This window comes from Danio aesculapii, chromosome 6 (genome assembly GCF_903798145.1).
Source record: "Danio aesculapii chromosome 6, fDanAes4.1, whole genome shotgun sequence".
NCBI classification, from domain to species: domain Eukaryota; kingdom Metazoa; phylum Chordata; class Actinopteri; order Cypriniformes; family Danionidae; genus Danio; species Danio aesculapii.
In genome coordinates, this window is record NC_079440.1 from 51995131 (window position 1) to 52013927 (window position 18797).

At 34.7% G+C, this 18797-nt stretch overlaps 2 protein-coding genes across 2 annotated transcripts; both read right to left on the bottom strand.

Moving 5' to 3' along the window:
• Nucleotides 1–45: 45 nt before the first annotated feature.
• rplp2 (ribosomal protein, large P2) lies at nt 46–3636 on the bottom strand. The gene is made up of 5 exons (XM_056460482.1): nt 3532–3636; nt 2311–2434; nt 1818–1866; nt 1640–1738; nt 46–179 (listed from the first exon to the last, which is right to left on the bottom strand). The coding sequence occupies exons 2-5, from the start codon at nt 2431–2433 to the stop codon at nt 103–105; spliced, it is 348 nt and encodes a 115-aa protein (XP_056316457.1). The 5' UTR covers nt 2434; nt 3532–3636; the 3' UTR covers nt 46–102.
• Nucleotides 3637–12103: 8467 nt separating this feature from the next.
• Nucleotides 12104–16137, bottom strand: LOC130230201 (serine/threonine-protein kinase pim-2-like). The gene is made up of 6 exons (XM_056459150.1): nt 15750–16137; nt 15452–15549; nt 15301–15351; nt 14216–14597; nt 12450–12626; nt 12104–12237 (listed from the first exon to the last, which is right to left on the bottom strand). The coding sequence occupies exons 1-6, from the start codon at nt 16135–16137 to the stop codon at nt 12104–12106; spliced, it is 1230 nt and encodes a 409-aa protein (XP_056315125.1).
• Between the last annotated feature and the right edge of the window lie 2660 nt (nt 16138–18797).

The window sequence follows — 18797 nt, forward strand, 5'->3', positions numbered from 1 at the left end:
TCCCAAAAACTACTGACATTTGCACAAGCAAAATACCCACAGGCATTTTTAAACACAAATGTTTTCTTTTTTTATTGTATTTTCACAGGTACAAAAGAAAGATTAATCAAAGAGGCCAAAGCCCATGTCTTCATCAGACTCTTCAGATTCTTCTTTCTTCTCTTCCTTTTTCTCTTCCGCTGAAATGTAAAACCATGCAATTATAAAATGACATGTAATGCCGAGACATTTCTGACCTCAGACACAAGGTATTTTATCATAGAGCAGATCATCCTGCCGATAATTACAGCACTGTTGCAGTTCTGTAGTAAGGTTTGGGAATTGCCCCTATTGGGCTAAATCTATAACAACCAAACTAGTATCTAACAAATGACAATGAAAATCAGCTAATTCACACCAGGAAACAGATCTGAAAAACTTGTAAGAGGAACATTTGATAACATGTAAAGCAATGCACTAGGGGAAAAAGGTAAACTATGACAATGAAGAAATATATCTAGAACTGTTTTATGCAGGACAGTCTGTATCAAAACCATAAACCCTCAAAATACTAGGCAGACAAACATAATTTTAGCACTGAGACACTACAGCTTTTACTCACATTTCAATTACTTATTTTTTACATTAAGATTTTACGTTATAGTTTATACAGCAAATTAGTTTTAATAAATCTATTAATTTCCTATTTAATTCATAACAAATTAAAGTAAATATTATTAACTTCAAGAACAAATTTTTACTTATAACTAGTTGCTTATTAGCAAGCATATTATTGAGATAGTGGCTGCTCATTAGTACTTATAAAGCATATAATCTGTATGATCTTATTCTACATCCCTAATCCAACCCAAATCTAAACTACAATAATAACTACATTAATTAGGAATTTATCAAAGCAAAAATCATAATGGTTTGTAAGAGTGAGAATTGAAGCTTAAAATAAAGTGACCAAAGTCTTTCCAAATAGTGCCATTCAATCATTTGCTGGAGTTACAGAGTAACAGATACAGTATATCACAATACATAAATAGCAGAAAAACTAAATAACGCAATGTCAGATTTCTCCAATATCGTGCAGCCCTATCTATCTATCTATCTATCTATATATATATATATATATATATATATATATATATATATATATATATATATATATATATATATAATCTATATATAAATAATTATTTTTCATATCTTTGAAGTTAATTTTAAGAATTAAAAATTTACTACAATAACCATAAATTGGACTTAATTTTGATTTACATGAACAAACTCTTCATTACCAAGCAGTTTAGTTTTAGAGACTTATTTTAAAGCTTTATTAATTTATCATTATTGTTTTTTTGTTTGTTTGTTTTTATTACATATCTATAATTATTGGTTTTACGTCACATGATACACTCAAAAAGATTGTTTGCTGTTTGTTCAAAAACAAAGATTTTTTGGGACAACTTAATAGTTTTATGTTCAATCCACTTTTATAAGTAAAAACTAATGAGCTAACTTAATTCCTTCATGTTCAAAACTCCACCAAACATTTTTACAGCGTATTAACTAGAGTAAATGACAGTAAATTACAGAATTTTCATAACCCCTTCAACTAAAAAAAATCTTGATGTAGGTTTAGTAATGTACTCACCCGCAGGCGCTTCAGCAGGAGCTCCTCCACCGCCACCAGCAGCAGCTGCAGAGACCGCCACTGCGCCACCTGCTGGAACGGAGGCTAACTTAGAGAGGCCTGGAAGAAAATAAACACAAAAGTCAGCATCCATCACACACATGACCGTAATATTGCATACATCAAACGACAGTCTTACCGGCATTCATGACTTCGTTGATGTCTTTGCCATTCAGTTCACTGACGACCTGTTGAGGAACAACAAAAACAAAGCATTGACTCATTTGAGGATTTAGTTGCTATAACTGAAAAAAAAAGAAAGGAAAATCGAGCTGTATGTAGAAAAATAACCAGAATTGTGTTCAACGCCTTACAATAACACTAATAACACCAGAAAATACCCAAAAGATTTATTTAATACAAAGAGGCAAGAAGTGGAGAAGTCTAACAAAATTTAATCCAAGGTTCCCACCCTGAACCAAATATAAAGATTCCTCACTTTCACTCACTAAAATGCTGAATTTCAACGGCGTATGAAGAATGAAAAAACAGGCCGCTGTTAAGCATTGCATAATTAAACGGTTTTAGCTTGAAATAATTTTGCAGGACTTCAATAGCCACTATGAGAACATTTATTTTTGAGTGAACTAACGATTTTAAGAAACTGTTCATTCATTAGAATCAGGACACACCTTGTTAAGACGCTCATCATCAGCCTCGATCCCGACACTCCCCAGGATGTTCTTGATGTCTTTGGCGGAGGGATTGGCGTTTCCTCCCAGCACAGCCAACAAGTAAGCGGCCACGTAACGCATTCTAAAAGACAGGTTACACATAATATTGTAATTTATTAATTTGTAATATATTCACTTTTAATTAAATATTAAATAATCTCATTTTAAATCTAGTGCATGAGTTTAAAAAAAAAGTTACAGATAGGTACACAGAGAACAACAAGATCTGTCAATAAAACTCACAAAATTCACTTTCACACACTTTATCAGCATCAGCTTTGAGAATAACAATGCAGTGCTTAAAAGTAAAAAATAAATAAAATAAATTATTTTCTCCACTATTGAAAACTGAGGTGACAATATATTCCAATTTTTTTTATATCAATTTCAAGCTCTTTAAAAGTAGGCCTTGCTTAAACAGCACTGCAATTAAATAAAGTTTCAATGGGTTTTGATTGAAATAGTTTTGTATTGAAGGTCTAGAGGAATTATTTTTGTTTCAATAGTGTAAAACAGATTAATGAACTAAGGATGAAATATTACAATTTCAGTATAAATATGCCCTTTAACTCCAAAATGTATGCTGTTTTCATAAACAAAAAATATATATTATTAAAAAAAATAACCTAACTATCCTCAAGGATATAAAAAACTAATTAAGCTTTGCTAAAATACGACTGGAATCCTTAGTACTACAAATTTGGAAACATGAAATTAAATAAAACAATGTCTTAAAAACATACTTAAAACTAAAATATGAAATTTACATAAGCGGTGAACAGAAATTATACCGTGGCACATAAAGACATTACAAGAGCTAAACATGAGGTGACCTGTCAAACTGCTGACTTGTGTTTATAAAGCGTGTTTTACTTGCTTGGGTTAAAGCTGGTGACACATTTTACCTATAAAACCTAATTCAGTTGACAAACACACAATTATTCATGACTTTGTGATATTAATTATAAACGCATTGACATATTTCACAACTCTAGTTCGAGGAAACAAAATGGAGTACGGCTCTCACTTGACAAGCGTGTGCATGGAAATACGGCTAAATTTTAAACACAGAAACTGTTTCAAACGCTCTACCTAAGCACAATTAAATACTTATATGAAACAATAAATATAGTATTTGTCAGATTGAGACGTAATGGCTAAATGTCGATAAAAACATACTTTAAGTCTGCGAAAGACACGAAACGTCGGTCACGCTGCAGTTTCCGGAAAGAGAGGACGAGTGGAGAAAAATAGCTAAGGGATGTTGCAGTATGCGATGATCTGATTGGCTGCACCACGCGCCCTGACTAAACGGGATGCGGTGATTGGCCGCTATTTTCTTTCGCGCTCATGGTCATGACGTCACGTCAGTGCTTGATTCAGATAACCTTAAATGACTCTATCAATGTATCCTAAGGTATTACTTTTGTTTATATGATATAAGTATTCTGTAATTTTTTTTGTTGTTGTTGTTATCATTTCCGTTTGTGTTTTTGCAATTCCTGTAATGTTCCCGGACATAGCATATATCTGAATGTTGTACTATTATGTTATGTAATATATTTTACAGTCTATGGTTTCAAAGCTTATAATAAAAAAAATTTAAGAATTAAACAAAAAATAAAAAAAGGAAAATAACATAGTAAAATAGTCCATTGAAAAACCTAAAAAAAAAACTATCAATTATCTAACTATCGACTATCGACTATCAATTATATTGCAGGTAAAACTCTTTCTTGGTGGAAATCTTTTAAACTTGTATATTTGCTGGGATTTATATAACCCTTTTTGTCTCTTTGTTCATATTGTGTCTTTGTAATTGTTCATTCTTGCATGAAAATAGTGTAAATGAAGAATTTGTCTTAAATGGATGTGAAATTAAGCAGGTTGAATCATATGAATGCGTTTTCTCTTGCAGATTAGCATTCTTTTATGTTACACTTGTTTATTCAATAAATGAAAAAGTACTGTTTTCCCTCCTATTTTAATGTTTTTAATCAGTTTAGCTCTATAAAACACTTCATTAAGTGAATAACTAACATTCAATGTAAATATATCTTGGAAATTTAAGAAATATCAGCTCAGAAATCTAAATCAGGTGGCAAAAATTCTGTTATTTGGGTTTTTGGTGACATTTAATGGCCATTCTGATGGTTTTTAATTTCTGACTTTGATGAACAGCAATTTCTAATGTTTAATTTAATGCATCAGATCTCTTTTTATAACTCTAATGGGACTTAGCCATGGTTTTAATAAAGAAAACCAAAAGAAATTTAATTAAATTAGCCTTTCCTGGTTCTTCCACCAAAAATATTTATAACCATCGATTTTGTGTTGATAAAAAAATGAATCCACATAACTGAACATGGTACCTTTTAGTTAAATGAAATATAGTAAATAAAGCTGTTCACTTAAAACAATGTGTTTTATTCTATAAACTACTGATTATTCTATAACCATTTTGCCCAAATTTAAAACTTGTATAATTTGCTGGGATTTTTATAACCTTTTTGTCTCTTTGTTCATATGTGTCTTTGTAATTGTTCTTTCTTGCATAAAAAATAGTGTAAATGAAGAATTAGTCTTTAATAGAAGTCAAATTAAGCATTTTTAATCATATGAATGTGTTTTCTCTTTAGCATACTAGTTTAAATTAAAATTAGCATCCCTCTTATTTTAGTGTTTTTAATTAGTTTTGTTCGCTATGACACCTCATTAAGTGAATAACTAGGTTCATTTAATGTTAAAATATCTTAAAAATTTAAGAAATATCAGGCTTAGAAAGCTAAATCAGGCAGCAGAAGATTTGACTTGATGAACAGCAACTTCTGTTCATTTCATTGCATCAGACCTTCATTTTTTTATTACTCTTATGGAAATTAGCATGATTTTACTAAAAAAAAAAAAAAAAACTTAAATAAAATAAATCATGGACCAAATCAAGTGCCAGGGTTCTCGGGTTCTTCCAGCAAAATATTTTTCTTAAAGCTTCTGGTATAAACAGTGATTTTGTGTTGATAAAAAAAAAAAAATAATAATAATAAATAAAAATATATATAGTTGCAAAGAGAATTATCAACCCCCCTTTGAATTTTTTTCTTTTTTAAATATTTTCCAAATTATGTTTAACAGAGCAAGTAAATGTGCACAGTATGTCTGATAATATTTTTTTCTTCTGGAGAAAGTCTTCTTTGTTTTATTTTGGCTAGAACAAAATAAGTTTTTAATTTTTTAAAATGATTTAAAGGTCAGTGTTATTAGTCTCTTAAAGCTTTATATTTCTTTTAGATAGTCTATACAGAACAAACCATCGTTATACAATAATGTGCCTAATTACCCTAAACTGCCTAACCTAGTTAAGCCTTTAAATGTAACTTTAAGCTGTATAGAAGTGTCTTGAAAAATATCTAGTCAAATATTATTTACTGTCATCATGGCAAAGATAAAATAAATCAGTTATTAGAAATGAGTTATTAAAACTATTATGTTTAGAAATGTGTTGAGAAAAATCTTCTCCTGTTTAACGGAAATTGAGAAAAAAATAAACGGGGCTAATAATTCAGGAGGGCTAATAATTCTTATTGCAATATATATATATATATATATATATATATATATATATATATATATATATATATATATATATATATATATATATATATATATATATATATATATATATATAGTATACATTTACATTTACATTTACATTTAGTCATTTAGCAGACGCTTTTATCCAAAGCGACTTACAAATGAGGACAAGGAAGCAATTTACACAACTATAAGAGCAGCAGTGAACAAGTGCTATAGACAAGTTTCAGGTGTGTAAAAGTCTAAGAAGCAAAACATTAGTAGAATTTTTTTTTTTTTTTTTTTTTTTTGAGAGAGAGAGAGAGAGAGAGAGAGAGAGAGAGAGAGAATAAACATAAACATGACTGAACATGGCACCTTTTGGTTAAATGAAAATATAGCAAATAAAGTTCTGTGTTAACTTAAAATACACTTTTGTTTATTCTATAAACAACTAATACCATGTTTTCCCCAAATTTAAAATAAAAATTTTGCACAAAAATTTGCCTTGTCAGACATTTTCTCCATAGCTATATACAGCACCAGTTGCTTTCGCTTTAACCATCCTTTGAACAGATTATTTATGGGTCTAAAATTAACCTTGTGTGTGTGATCATACTTTCATTTTCACACGGTATGTTTTTTTTACCTTCTTTCTTTTGCGTTAATACGGTTCAATTATCATTTTTTACCATAACATTGCTTTAATGGGAGATTAACTCCCCATTTATGTGAAGTTAACTGGTGATCTGGGACCTTTAACCAGGACAGATTATAGCCTACTGTGCATATGTTTTGTTAAGTAAAAAATGTAGTATACAGCTATATTTTGCTTGTTTTGACACATTTAAAATTTGTGGCTATGAAACAATTAATTGTTTATGTTTGGTGCGGTCAGAGATGGTAAATCCTTCAATTTGAGCTCTGAATAGTATGTGAAATAAAAACTAATTGTAATCCTTTGAAACCATGACCCATTTGCTCATGATTATTGAGCTCATACACGACACACAAAAAGTGAAATGAATGGGGAGGCATGTGAAGATAATGCAAAATCTAAATCAAGTAATTTCAGCAAGTCAAAGTCTTATTTATGTGCATAAAATATATTTTCCCCACAATAAAACTGTGGCTAGTGAAAACGGCGAGTGGCTAGTAAAAATAAATACTAGCCACAGTGGCTGGTGATCAAAAAAGTTAATGTCAAGCACTAATTATAATGTAATTACATTGTTATTACATTATAATTAGATTGTTATTACATAGTAGTTATAATTTAATGAAATAGTAATTAAAATGTTATAACAATGTAATTTCATTTTCATTCATGTCATTACATTGTAATAAGAAAACACAATGAAAATATGAGTTTAATAAACACTGAAAAATGTTTCACGGACTATATATACACAACACAAATGTTGTTTCTTTTTCAACAATGTAAACTAACATTCAAATGTCATAACGCTTCTAAATCATCACATTTACACACATCTTTTCAGTTTCAGGTTTCTTCTCCATTTAGTGTGGTGTAGTGCAGCATTATTTAGTCGACTCTGATTTTGTGTTTCTTTCTGGTCTTTCCCACTGTCAACAGAGCAGTCTTGCTTGAAGCAAGTTGGGGCTAAAATCTGCACAAGGTGACCGGACCTCCAGAACTAAGTCTGAGAACATAGTTCATGAACAGTCTCAACCACGTTCCTGGAGGACCACCAACTCAACATTTTGGATGTCTCCTTTGTCTGTCACACCCATTACAGATCTGAATAAGGTGCTTTTGGTTAAGGAGACATGGAAAATGTGCAGAGCTGGTGGTCCTCCAGGAACGTGGTTGAAACTCTGACCTATGATTTAACAAACCTTTTTTAAAAATTCCAATGGAAAAAAATATGAATGTGTAAAAACATTTTCAATACCATAACGCACAAAAGTTACTCAAACAACAATAGGAAAATGACCAAAAATGAACAGACACAAATGTTTTTAATTAACTAAAATGTAACAAAACTCAACGCTTAAGGCATCGATCACAATCAGCACAAATCATTACACATTTCACAACAACGTGTAAGCATTTTTTGTAATCTCAGAATTTAACTGAAAACAATCAGGAAGTGGATTTTCAGATTGTAACTTTAAATTACAAGGGCAAACCATTTATCTTTTCTTAATGACATGCTAGCAACGTGAGCTAACAAAATCATATGGTTAGTTTTGATTTCATTTAAAAGACGTCTCATAGATGTCTAATAGACATCTAAACATAGACAGTTGGGTAAAAACAGGGCTAAATTTGGGCTGTCAGTGGATATCTAAGAACAGCCCAAAACTAGACTAGTCAAATACAAAATAATGATTGTTTTTCTGAAATGTCTGATTTTGTATTCAGCGCTTTCTCAATATTCAACTCAGAACACGAGTTTCAGAAACACTACAGTTCTATCAGCTCTTCATCTTTCTCCTGAGTAAATAAGTACGAGACAGTTTCCCGAAGAAACTCCAGGATCTTCCTCCCGCTGGTCACATAGCAGATCTTATACAGGAACTCTCCAAACATCACCAGCAAAAAGAGTACAAGCAAACTCAGAAAGATGCGATCCACATGGTAAAGCAGCTTCTCCTTGAGCGTGCGCTGATCCCACGGCACTGCGGCCCGAGCCTCGCTGTATCGGCCGAAATGCAGCAGGGCCTCCTCGTCACCGTTCATCTCCTGCTCCTCAGCGGCTCCATCATCTTCTGCCATCCCGAAAAACTCTCTCCACGAGCTTAACCTTTAAAAATTGCTTCTGTGATGAAACTGTGAAGACGTTTCGTTGCTCTTCCCTGCGCGCGGATGAACAATAAAGCCTGGTAATTGAATTGGCAGCAGCTTAATTAGTTTGAAGCCTCTTTTTAATAGCTGAAGTCGGAGGAGATACAAAGGATGGCCTATTTAGGTGAACAGAACTAATTAACTGAGGCTATTTGATTTATTTTTTCTCCATTGTGCTGGTCAGAGCTGCCGTGTGTCGGACTGAATAAAGCGAGCTGATTATTTGATGAACTCACACCTCGCTAAGGAGATCACCGGGGTTTAGTGACACTCAGCACTTCTCAAAATCCTACAGGAACAGATGGCAGATGATGTGGAATGGGGCTGGGAGATGCTGACCAAACATGACTTTAGTTTTTTAATATTATTTTAATATGGGCTTTTTTTTTTAGCAGGGGAGGGGGTAAAAATAGCAAATGTTGAGTCAAACCTGTAATTCAAACTTCATGTAACTTAAACAATTCATTAAACATGTACACATGTTATCTATATACTATGTAACTGCAGGTAAACTGTTTATATAGAAAAACATCAACTACAGCAAAGAATTCTGGCCTAGATTTGGCATAAAGCTGACACAGTAGGCATTCTTCCAGCACTGGCTTACTGCATATGGGCCAAACATGGCCCAGGTTTGGCAGAGGTGGCACCGTCTTTAAGTCAGCACAGATTTGGCCCAGATGTTAAAAAAAATAAGTGGGCCACATAAGTTTGGTCTGTTTTCATGACCCACATTTAAAATACATTACAATGGTTTTTTTTTTTTAGGATAAGTACGGGTTCATGGGTTCATCTATTTCATTGCAATCGAGACACATCAACTTATCTGGCCCAGTTCTAAGCTCGTAACTTGGGTGTGACTTGACGCAGACATGGTCCATGTTTGGCCCTTGTCTGGAAGCCAGACTTGGTCCAGTCATGTACCGTAAATCAATGCGGCATGTGGGCCAACAAAACCTGATTGTGTGGGCCAGAGAAATTTTGTTGAGTGGGTGGTTAAAGTTATTAGTTTTGGTAACCAATAACCTTAACATTTCCGATTTCCTGATTGTAATCGAATATATTGTAAAGCTCCTTTAAAACAATTATTGTGAAAAGCGCTATACAAATAAACTTTATTTTAACTTATTAGCATACCAGTGTTGAGTGTAATGAGTTGAGTAACCCAATAATATCTGGATGCAGAATTGAATTCGCAAGCTGAGACAGCATATCTCTGAGATGTAATGTCAGACTCAATGGAGCTAGTCATATATATACATCACCACAAAAAAAATACATCAAATACTGATTGTTAAAGTTCTTACTGGAGTATTTCTCACACACACATGAGATCTGCTTCCTGAGGCAGCCGAGGGCGGCGATTGCTGACAGGCACGTGGGAACGGTGGGCGGGGAGGACTAGCCTTAAAGACCCAGTACAAAAAAACAGCAACAACTTTTTTTCAGCTATAATATAGACACTTCAAACAGCTATAATAAATAATCTGATGGGTGTTTTGAGCTGAAACTTTACAGACACATTCTGGGGACACAAAAGACTTATATTAAATATGAAATAGAAATACCTATGTGCCCTTTAAATCAGAGATCATCCCAGTACACTCTTTGTTGGATATATTGTAATATAAAACAACATATTGTCTAATAGTAAACCTACTCTGTGGTTCCATTTGGCTAAACAGACTCCACAAATCTGTGTTAAACATAGTATATGGCACTACTGGTTTGTTAAAAACATTTCTTCACCCAATAATGAATATTCTGTCATCTTTTCCTCAGCCCTTACTATGAGTTTCTTCTGTTATACACAAAAGAAGAGATTTTGAAAAAATGCTGGAAACCTGTAACTATTGACTTCCATTGTATTTGTTTTCCTACTATGGACATCAATGGGTACAGATTTTCAGATTTCTTTAAAGTATCTTCTTTAGTGTTCAACAGAAGAAAGACACTCATAAGCAGGTTTGGAGTAAATAGTTTAGGGAGAACTATCTATTTAATTGAGTAAGGAGTCATTTAGAAAACTCACAGAAATGATGATCAGAGCTTCAGTTTGATTCACATGATTTTATTTGAATTATTAGCCAACAATATAGAAAAGCAATTCATTACAAAACAATTCAAAGAACAATTCATTACAAAACAATTATGAACACTTAATGCTAAAACAATCAGTCTCTCTTATGACAGAACACCAGATTCATTTATGAGGTAGAAAATAGTTGAGCAGATCTTTGATGACACTTTAGAGGAGACAACTGTGACAACACAAGGATTTCCTAATGGAGTTTTATCATTAATTCAGTTCAATTCATCTTCATTTCTATAGCGCTTTTACAATGTGGATTGTGTCAAAGCAGCTTAACATTGAAGAACATTGAAACTGTGTCAGTCCAGTTTTCAGAGTTGAAGTTCAGTTCAGTTCAAACCCATTGATGCGCATCTCCACAAGTCCCAAACCAAGCACAACAAAAACTTCACCAATTGACAAAAGTGAAGGAAAAAACCTCGAGAGAAACCAGGCTCAGTTGGGCACGACCATTTCTCCTATGGCCAAACTTCATGTGCAGAGCTGCAGTATTTAATTACCATTATTGTCATTAATTGCTTACCTCATGTCCTCAGTTCATATTCATGTTTAGTTCATATTGAGAAATTAAAACATTTTAGATGAAATCTGAGAGCTCTCTGACCCTCAAACCACACATTCATAAGAGCCCAGTGCACTGTATGTGTCGCACTGCTGACGTTTAACCCAGAGGCCTGCGCGACTTCCTCTGATTTAAACAAAACGTGGACACACCTGAGGTAAACGTCAGCAGTGGACACACATACAGTGCAGGACAGAGCTCTCATGATTTGATTTCATCTCAAATATTTTCATTTGTTTTCTGAAGATGAAGAAAGGTGTCAGGGGTTTGGAGCTACAGCTGAACTGAAACTTCTTTTATGCAGAAAGAAAACCACAAAAATAATCAAACAAAACTAATGACTTCAGAAGTACTGGACTGCACTGTGTGTGTGTCGTGTTTACAGGACAGAGCTCTCATCAACACACGTCATGAACTGACACTGAAGGAAAGTAAGGTCTTAGGGGTTTGGAATTACATAGTAACTAATAACTGAATTTCTGGGTAAAGTGTCCCTTTAATGAAGTTTCTGCAAATGGTGCTCTCCTCTTCCTCGCTTCTTTAGTTGTTTCTAAAATGAAGAAAAACAATCAGAAATAACACAAAGTTATTAAAGCAGAATATGAAGGGCTGTCAAATAAGACTTGTAACTCTAAAAAGAGCAGAAGAGAAAACAACAGGAATAGCATGAAGCAAAGAAAGAATGAAGATGTAGTTTTGTGCTCGGTGTGTTCCTCTACCTCCTCTTGTCTAGCTGCTGCACAGGATTTGGGCTCGTTGGATTGAACCACCGGTGCTCTTCAACCTGATGTAACTGTAGTCGCTTCTCTGGATTACGAATCAAACACTGGGAAATCAGGTCCAGGCATTCTGAAAAGTGTCACAGAGAGTGTGAAACATGTCTGCATACTCAAGATTCATGAAGGTGTTTAAATCTTACTACATCAAATTACAAAACATCCACAATTCAATGACTTTAATATCTACAGTGCCTGTAACCATTATATTTAATCCTTTTTACTTGTGACTGACATATTTTATTCTGTCACTGAGGCTGAGATTGTTTAGAGGTGTCTGCTTACCTGAAGATAAGGTGAGGTCTGTCTCAAGGTCTCCAATGATTATCGAATGTGTGGTGCGAAAGGCCAATTGTCCATGCAATATTTCATACAGGATGATGCCTAATGTCCAGACGTATGCCGGGTTAGGAAAGAATGTGGGATCCCTTAAAACCTCAGGTGGTCTGTAAAATATGGCTCCTGTAAGAGAGACGGGTTCAGAATTCAGTCATTTCATAAGACAATACTGTGACCAAAGAAACTAACACAAAATGTAGTGTAGTGTTTCATTCCTTGTTTCAGGCTTCCCTGAATCAAGCAGTGGTTCCTCACTTATGGAAAACATCTAACGTAATACCAATTCCAAAGAAAGAGAAATCAAACTCCCATAATGATTTTCGGCCCATAGCCTTAACGTCCTTAGTTATGAAAGCCTTAGAGAGAGAGGTTAAGTCACAACTGCTGACAGAAACAAATCATAAGTTGGATTCTTTGCAGTTTGCATATCGCACTAAAAGAGGGGTAGATGATGCAAAGCTTTTCCTTCTAAATACCGTACATCAACATTTAGAGAGTAAAGGTGCTTTTGCAAGAATGCTATTTGTGGACTTCTCCTCTGCATTTAATACTGTGAATCCTTTTATTTTAGCGAAGAAACTTGTAGATGAATTTGATGTGAGTCATGGTTTGGTTTTATGGATTTTAGACTTTTTGACATGTAGGCAGCAGAGAGTCATGTTGAACGGAGTGCTTTCAGACATGCTTTTTACATCAATAGGATCTCCACAGGGTTGTGTACTGTCCTCAATACTTTTTATATTGTACACAAATGAATGTCGTAGCACTAAGAACAACTGCCATATAATCAAGTATGCTGACGACACAGTTTTTTTATCCTTGTTAACAAATACAGATTGTAATGACAGCGATAATCATAATGCGTTTTTTAAGTGGTGCAAAGAAGCTGAACTACAACTGAATATCACAAAAACAAAAGAGATGGTGATTGATTTTAGAAAAAATGCCTTAGAAGTGAAACCAGTGTATTTTAACGGAAAACAAGTTGAAAGGGTACAGGAATAAAAGTATCTTGGTACAATATTTGATACCACATTAAAGTTCCAGCAGAATTCAGAAGCTGTTGCTAAGAAAGTGCACCAGAGAATGTATGTTCTTAGAAAACTGAACTCTTTCTGTGTAGAAAAACGCATACTGAGAACTTTTTATACCACCTATATCGAGAGTTTATTAAGCTTTTCCTTTTTATGCTGGTTCTCTTCACTTTCCGTTAGAGAGAAAAATCGACTACAAAATTTAGTCAAGACTTGCTCCAAGATTATTGGTCTACCTCTGAGGAGTCTAGCAGAGTTACATGAACAGCAAGTATTAAGGAAAACTCAAAGTGTGATAAGAGATGACTCCCATCCTCTGAAGCCTTTTTTTGTTCTGTTGCCCTCTGGAAGAAGGTTAAGAAGCATTAAATGCTCTTCCAACAGATATAAATTTACATTTGTTCCAGAGGCAGTAAGGCTTTACAACATTACATTTTAGCAAGTTTTAAATTTACATTTCTAACACATGTGTTTATCCAAGGTTTTTTTTTTTTTTTAACTATTTATGAAATTATACATGAAGCATGCTGGATTGTTATTGTTTTTGTTTTATTTTTTAACACTGTTTGTAAGCGATTTGTCTGTGTTTGTTGAATCATGAAAAGCTGTTACCCTAATCTAATTGCCCCTGGTGGGATTAATAAAGTTGTTAAACCTAAACCTAAAATGCCAACTCACCTCGATAATCGCTGCTTTTGAAAGGCTCGCTGGTAATTGGCCGAGCACAACCAAAGTCAATCAATTTGAGCTCTAATCTGGGTTGAGTCACCAGGATGTTCCCCGGGTGTATATCACCATGGAAAACTCCACGCTCAGCGCAGAACTTGACAGCTTGTACCAACTGACGCATTAACCGGCGTGCTTGGTTTTCATCAATGTCCAATGTACGTCTGACGTAATGAGCCAAGTTCTGGCATGACTGTGGGTACTCCAGAATGAGAACGAAGTCGTCCTCATTCTCAATCCAGTGGTGTAATGTGATGATGCTGGGACAACTTGGGGCATTCATCAGCCTAAGCATCATTGCCACTTCCGCAAGCACAGGTGTGGAATGACCATCCTAGAAAAAAACAGATTTCAAAGATATTACCAAAGCAGAATGACACAAAGTACAGTAACAAAAACTTGTCATGAAGTAAATAATCACTAAGCTCCATGTTTTGACACCTTTTTGCTTGTATTTGAGCATTTAGTCATGCAGTTTAAGCTAAAAGAGGACTCTACATGTGTGTTCTGTCCGTCTCTGAGGCTGAGCACATGCACACAACAGCACAAGCTCTCTTTAGCACTATTGAAGACATCAATGAATCAATCATATACACTCTAATAAATCAAGCACATCCCGTGCTGCAAAAGTCACGCTACATGATTTCACTGATTTCCACGTGAAACTGAGCTGTGTGTAGAAATGAATGCAGACTTCTTTACAAGGGTCCGCGATATGACGCAATGATCATCTTTATCTCCATTAATGTTAAATGAATTTGAATTAATTCCACAGCCCTACATTCATGTGTTCAAAACTTCTCTCTGGGTTTATTTCTTCTGCTGAACACAAAAGAAGACGTTTTGAAGAATGTTGAAAACCAGTAAGCATTGACTTCATAAGCATTTTCTTTTTCTACAATGGAAGTCAGTGGCTACTTGTTTCCAACATATCTGCTTTTGAGTTCAGTTTAAAGTGCTCCAGACAGGTACGTGACAAGTGAAGGATGAGTAAATGGTCAGCACATTTTCACTGTTGTGTGAATTATTCAACTTACAATGTCGAGATAACGGTCCTGTTTACGCTTCTTGATCCACTTCAGGGCAACCTGCGGAAAAACAACAACAAGTGAAATTAAAGCCAACAAATTATCTATATTTAATAATCAGGAGGAAAATGTTGACTGAATTTCAAAAATAGTTCCCTACCTTTGATCTCTCATTAAATACGTGAGATGCCAGATACACCTTGCCAAAACTTCCTTCTCCAATCAGGTCTTTCACTTCAAAAAGAGCCACCACAGATCCTGAAAAACAGAAAAAGAGCAGGGAGATTTACTTGGATTGTCTAGTATGAAACAGATCAAATAAATGACTCCTATCCTTTGAATCTGGATCTAATGCAATGAGCTAAAAGCAGTAACTTCCATCAGAATCGCAGGAGTACATTGATTACTAATTTATATTAATTATGAATTACTGAAAATAGAAGGAAATGATGACTTACCAAAAGTGAGCCCAGAAGCCTTTTTAGGCTCCTCAGGAACCTGGCCTGGCAGACATACTGACTCAGGGTCAGCTGGTTCTGCGTTTTCAGGTGTAACTTCAACTGACACTGCCTCAGAGTCCGCTTTATCTTCCAGCTCGGGCTCGGGCTCTGACTCTGGCTCGGGCTCTGGCTCAGGCTGTGGTGTAAGATACTGGACTATATCTGTGTCACAGCACAGGAAATGGCGCTTTGCAGCCTTCCATACTCTCTTAAAGAAAGCAGAGACTCTTTTGCCTTTCCTTCCTTTCTTGGGTTTTTCTAAAATGAAGAAAACAAACAGAAACATCTCCATGAACAGAGCTGCAGCTACAGTGCTCAGCATATTCATATATGCTGTACACCCCATTTTGAAAATTAATGTCTTTATCCATTTCTCTGTGAATATGGGTAATATATATTGGTGCATTTGAACAAAACAGATTTATTAAACAGATTTATTTATTAAAATAATATTTTAGTCACAGAACATCTTTAAAAATGGAAAGATAATACATTTAAATTCATGCAAAATATTGCAAAAAAAATTACAAACTACAACATTTCAACAAAATTGACTATATTTTTAGTTTCTCTTAGAGTTTTGCTCATTTTGAAAATTAAATTTAATATTTTGTCCTAACATATAAATTTGGGCTACTAATTTTTGAACCATTATTGTAATTATTTTGTTAGATAAGCTCCAGATTTGGCCTCAGTACTGACTAAACTAATGTACACGCACAAATATAATATTGTAAAGCATCCTATAGAAAATATTCATTTAAATGAGAGATTAGTGGGGGGTGTACTCATATATGTGTAGCACTGTATTAGTTAATACACAACCAATAGTTTAACAACTGACACTGTCTGATTTATAAGCTAAAAACAGCAAAGCATAAAAAATAACAGATGGCAGAACTAAAATGAACCAAATTCAGGAGGACTCACCATCAGTCCCATCAATTTTCGAGGGGTCTTGAACAGACGGAGGCGACTCAGGACAGGCCGAATCTGCATCCGTCATTTTCGTATTATTGGAGGGGCCATGGACACTGATTGGCTGAGGATCTTCCCAGATCTGTCCTGGGAGACACACCAGCTCAGTATCAACATGACCTGTGAGGGCCGTTGAGGACTCAGGACGGGCCGGATCTGCATTCTGCACATCTGCTGTTTGCTTGATCCTGGAGGGGCCCGGAACACTCAACGGCTGAGGGTCTTCACAGATCTGGACTGGCGGACGCATCTGCTCAGGGTCAACATGATCTGCGATGGTCGTTGGCTTGATCCTGGATGATCCTGGAACAGCCAACGACTCGAGACGGTCGCAGACCTGGACTGGCGGACGCATCTGCTCAGGTTCAACATGACCTGTGATGGCCGTTGAGGACTCAGGACGGGCCGGATCTGCATTTGCCACATCTGCTGTTTGCTTGATGCTGAAGGGGCCCGGAACACTCAACGGCTGAGGATTTTCACAGACCTGGCCTGGCTGCCACACCGGCTCAAGGTCTGCATGTGCTGCGACGGTCCTGGAGGGACCCGGAACAGGCAGATGCTCGAAATCGTCGATATCTGACTGTGATTCAAAGGGGACCACTCTGTTCCGGTCACAGCAAAGGAAAGGGCGCTTTGCAGCCTTCCATGCTCTCTTAAAGAAAGCAGAGGCTCTTTTCCCTTTCCTTCCTTTCTCTGGGTTTGCTAAAAGAATGGAAATGAACAGGAAAACATTAGAAAACTCTTTAACCACAGGTTTAAAATAAACACACTTTTGTAAATTAGAAATATAAAAGACAATCACACAAAAGAAACAACAATAATAAATGTACAATTATAATAGAAAATGTTTAAAAACTCAAATTTATTACATGGAATTGCAAATCATCTCTATTACTTAAAATGACAAATACAAGCTGACAAATAGTCGGTAAGTCATAAGCCCATATTAGACTTAAGGAAAAATCCTATAAGCAACTCTTTTGCAAAAATAAACATTTCACTCCCGCTCACACAAAATGCAAACTATTATAATCACTCATTTTTAGTCAATATTCTGAGTTTTACCAGTTATAGTTTGAGCTATTTAACAATCACCATCACAATGTTTAATCAAATTTATGTAGCCTTTTATTTTTTTGTCAGTGGGTGCTACATCTACATTCTTCCTCAAGCACCACTTCTCCACCACAAAAAAACTAATGAAAATAAATCAACATTTTTTCAACTTTCCATTAGCAATCGTCAAACTCAAAGTGAACAATTTCTCTCGTTCTGGATCTTCACTTAAGAAATATGTGAGAAATTATAACCTGAAACATTTAACAATCAGTCTTAGAAATCCAAATGAAAAGAGAAGTCTTGCTCCAGAACTTCAGTTACAGAAACAGAGCTATAGACATTTAATAATATTGAGGTGAAGTTGGATTTATATTTGCACATTTGTTCATTTAACGGTCCATATATATTGTTTACCATGCTAATTTGAATACTGGGTCTGAATCCGCATGTAAGTATGACTTCAAATCAACATTAGCACTATTTAAGTGACTGAAAACAATCTTGTACGATGACAGTCATTGGCTGTTAATATTTAGAATTTAAAACAATATTTTTCTGTTATTATATTATTAAGGAGAAAGTCAGAATGTGTGAATTTAAAACCAACTTTACCTCAATTGTATTCATTCATCCCTGCTTAAACAAATAAAGATTTAAATATAATATTCTCACTCAGTTTGCTAAAGTATAACAAATATTCCTCCACACCATCAAAAACTAAGAAAATTACTGTGTAGGTCTACACATAGGATTTCAATTAAAGTAATACAAAAATGCCAAATAACGTTAACAAGGCACAATTTCTGTTGAGTGTAAAGGAAAAACTTAAAAGCCAGAATGTCAATACATAAAATGACAGCAGGGCTCAGTCACAAATATATACAAAACCATAACTAAACACAAAAAAACACATTACTATGAAGAGACGTTGCATATTTGCCTCTTAAGTCTGTACGCTAATAACCT

What these genes read in the sequence shown, in the direction of transcription:
- rplp2 (XM_056460482.1), bottom strand. Translation starts at nt 2,433, where the DNA reads ATGCGTTACGTGGCCGCTTACTTGTTGGCTGTGCTGGGAGGAAACGCC. An exon ending in ATGATGAGCGTCTTAACAAG is followed by an intron (nt 1,867 to 2,310) that starts GTGTGTCCTGAT and finishes GTTCCTCAACAG; the next exon opens with GTCGTCAGTGAACTGAATGG. An exon ending in CAACGAAGTCATGAATGCCG is followed by an intron (nt 1,739 to 1,817) that starts GTAAGACTGTCG and finishes ATTTTCTTCCAG; the next exon opens with GCCTCTCTAAGTTAGCCTCC.
- LOC130230201 (XM_056459150.1), bottom strand. Translation starts at nt 16,137, where the DNA reads ATGGGGTGTACAGCATATATGAATATGCTGAGCACTGTAGCTGCAGCT. An exon ending in GGCTTCTGGGCTCACTTTTG is followed by an intron (nt 15,550 to 15,749) that starts GTAAGTCATCAT and finishes TCTGTTTTTCAG; the next exon opens with GATCTGTGGTGGCTCTTTTT. An exon ending in AGACCTCACCTTATCTTCAG is followed by an intron (nt 12,238 to 12,449) that starts GTAAGCAGACAC and finishes GACACTTTTCAG; the next exon opens with AATGCCTGGACCTGATTTCC.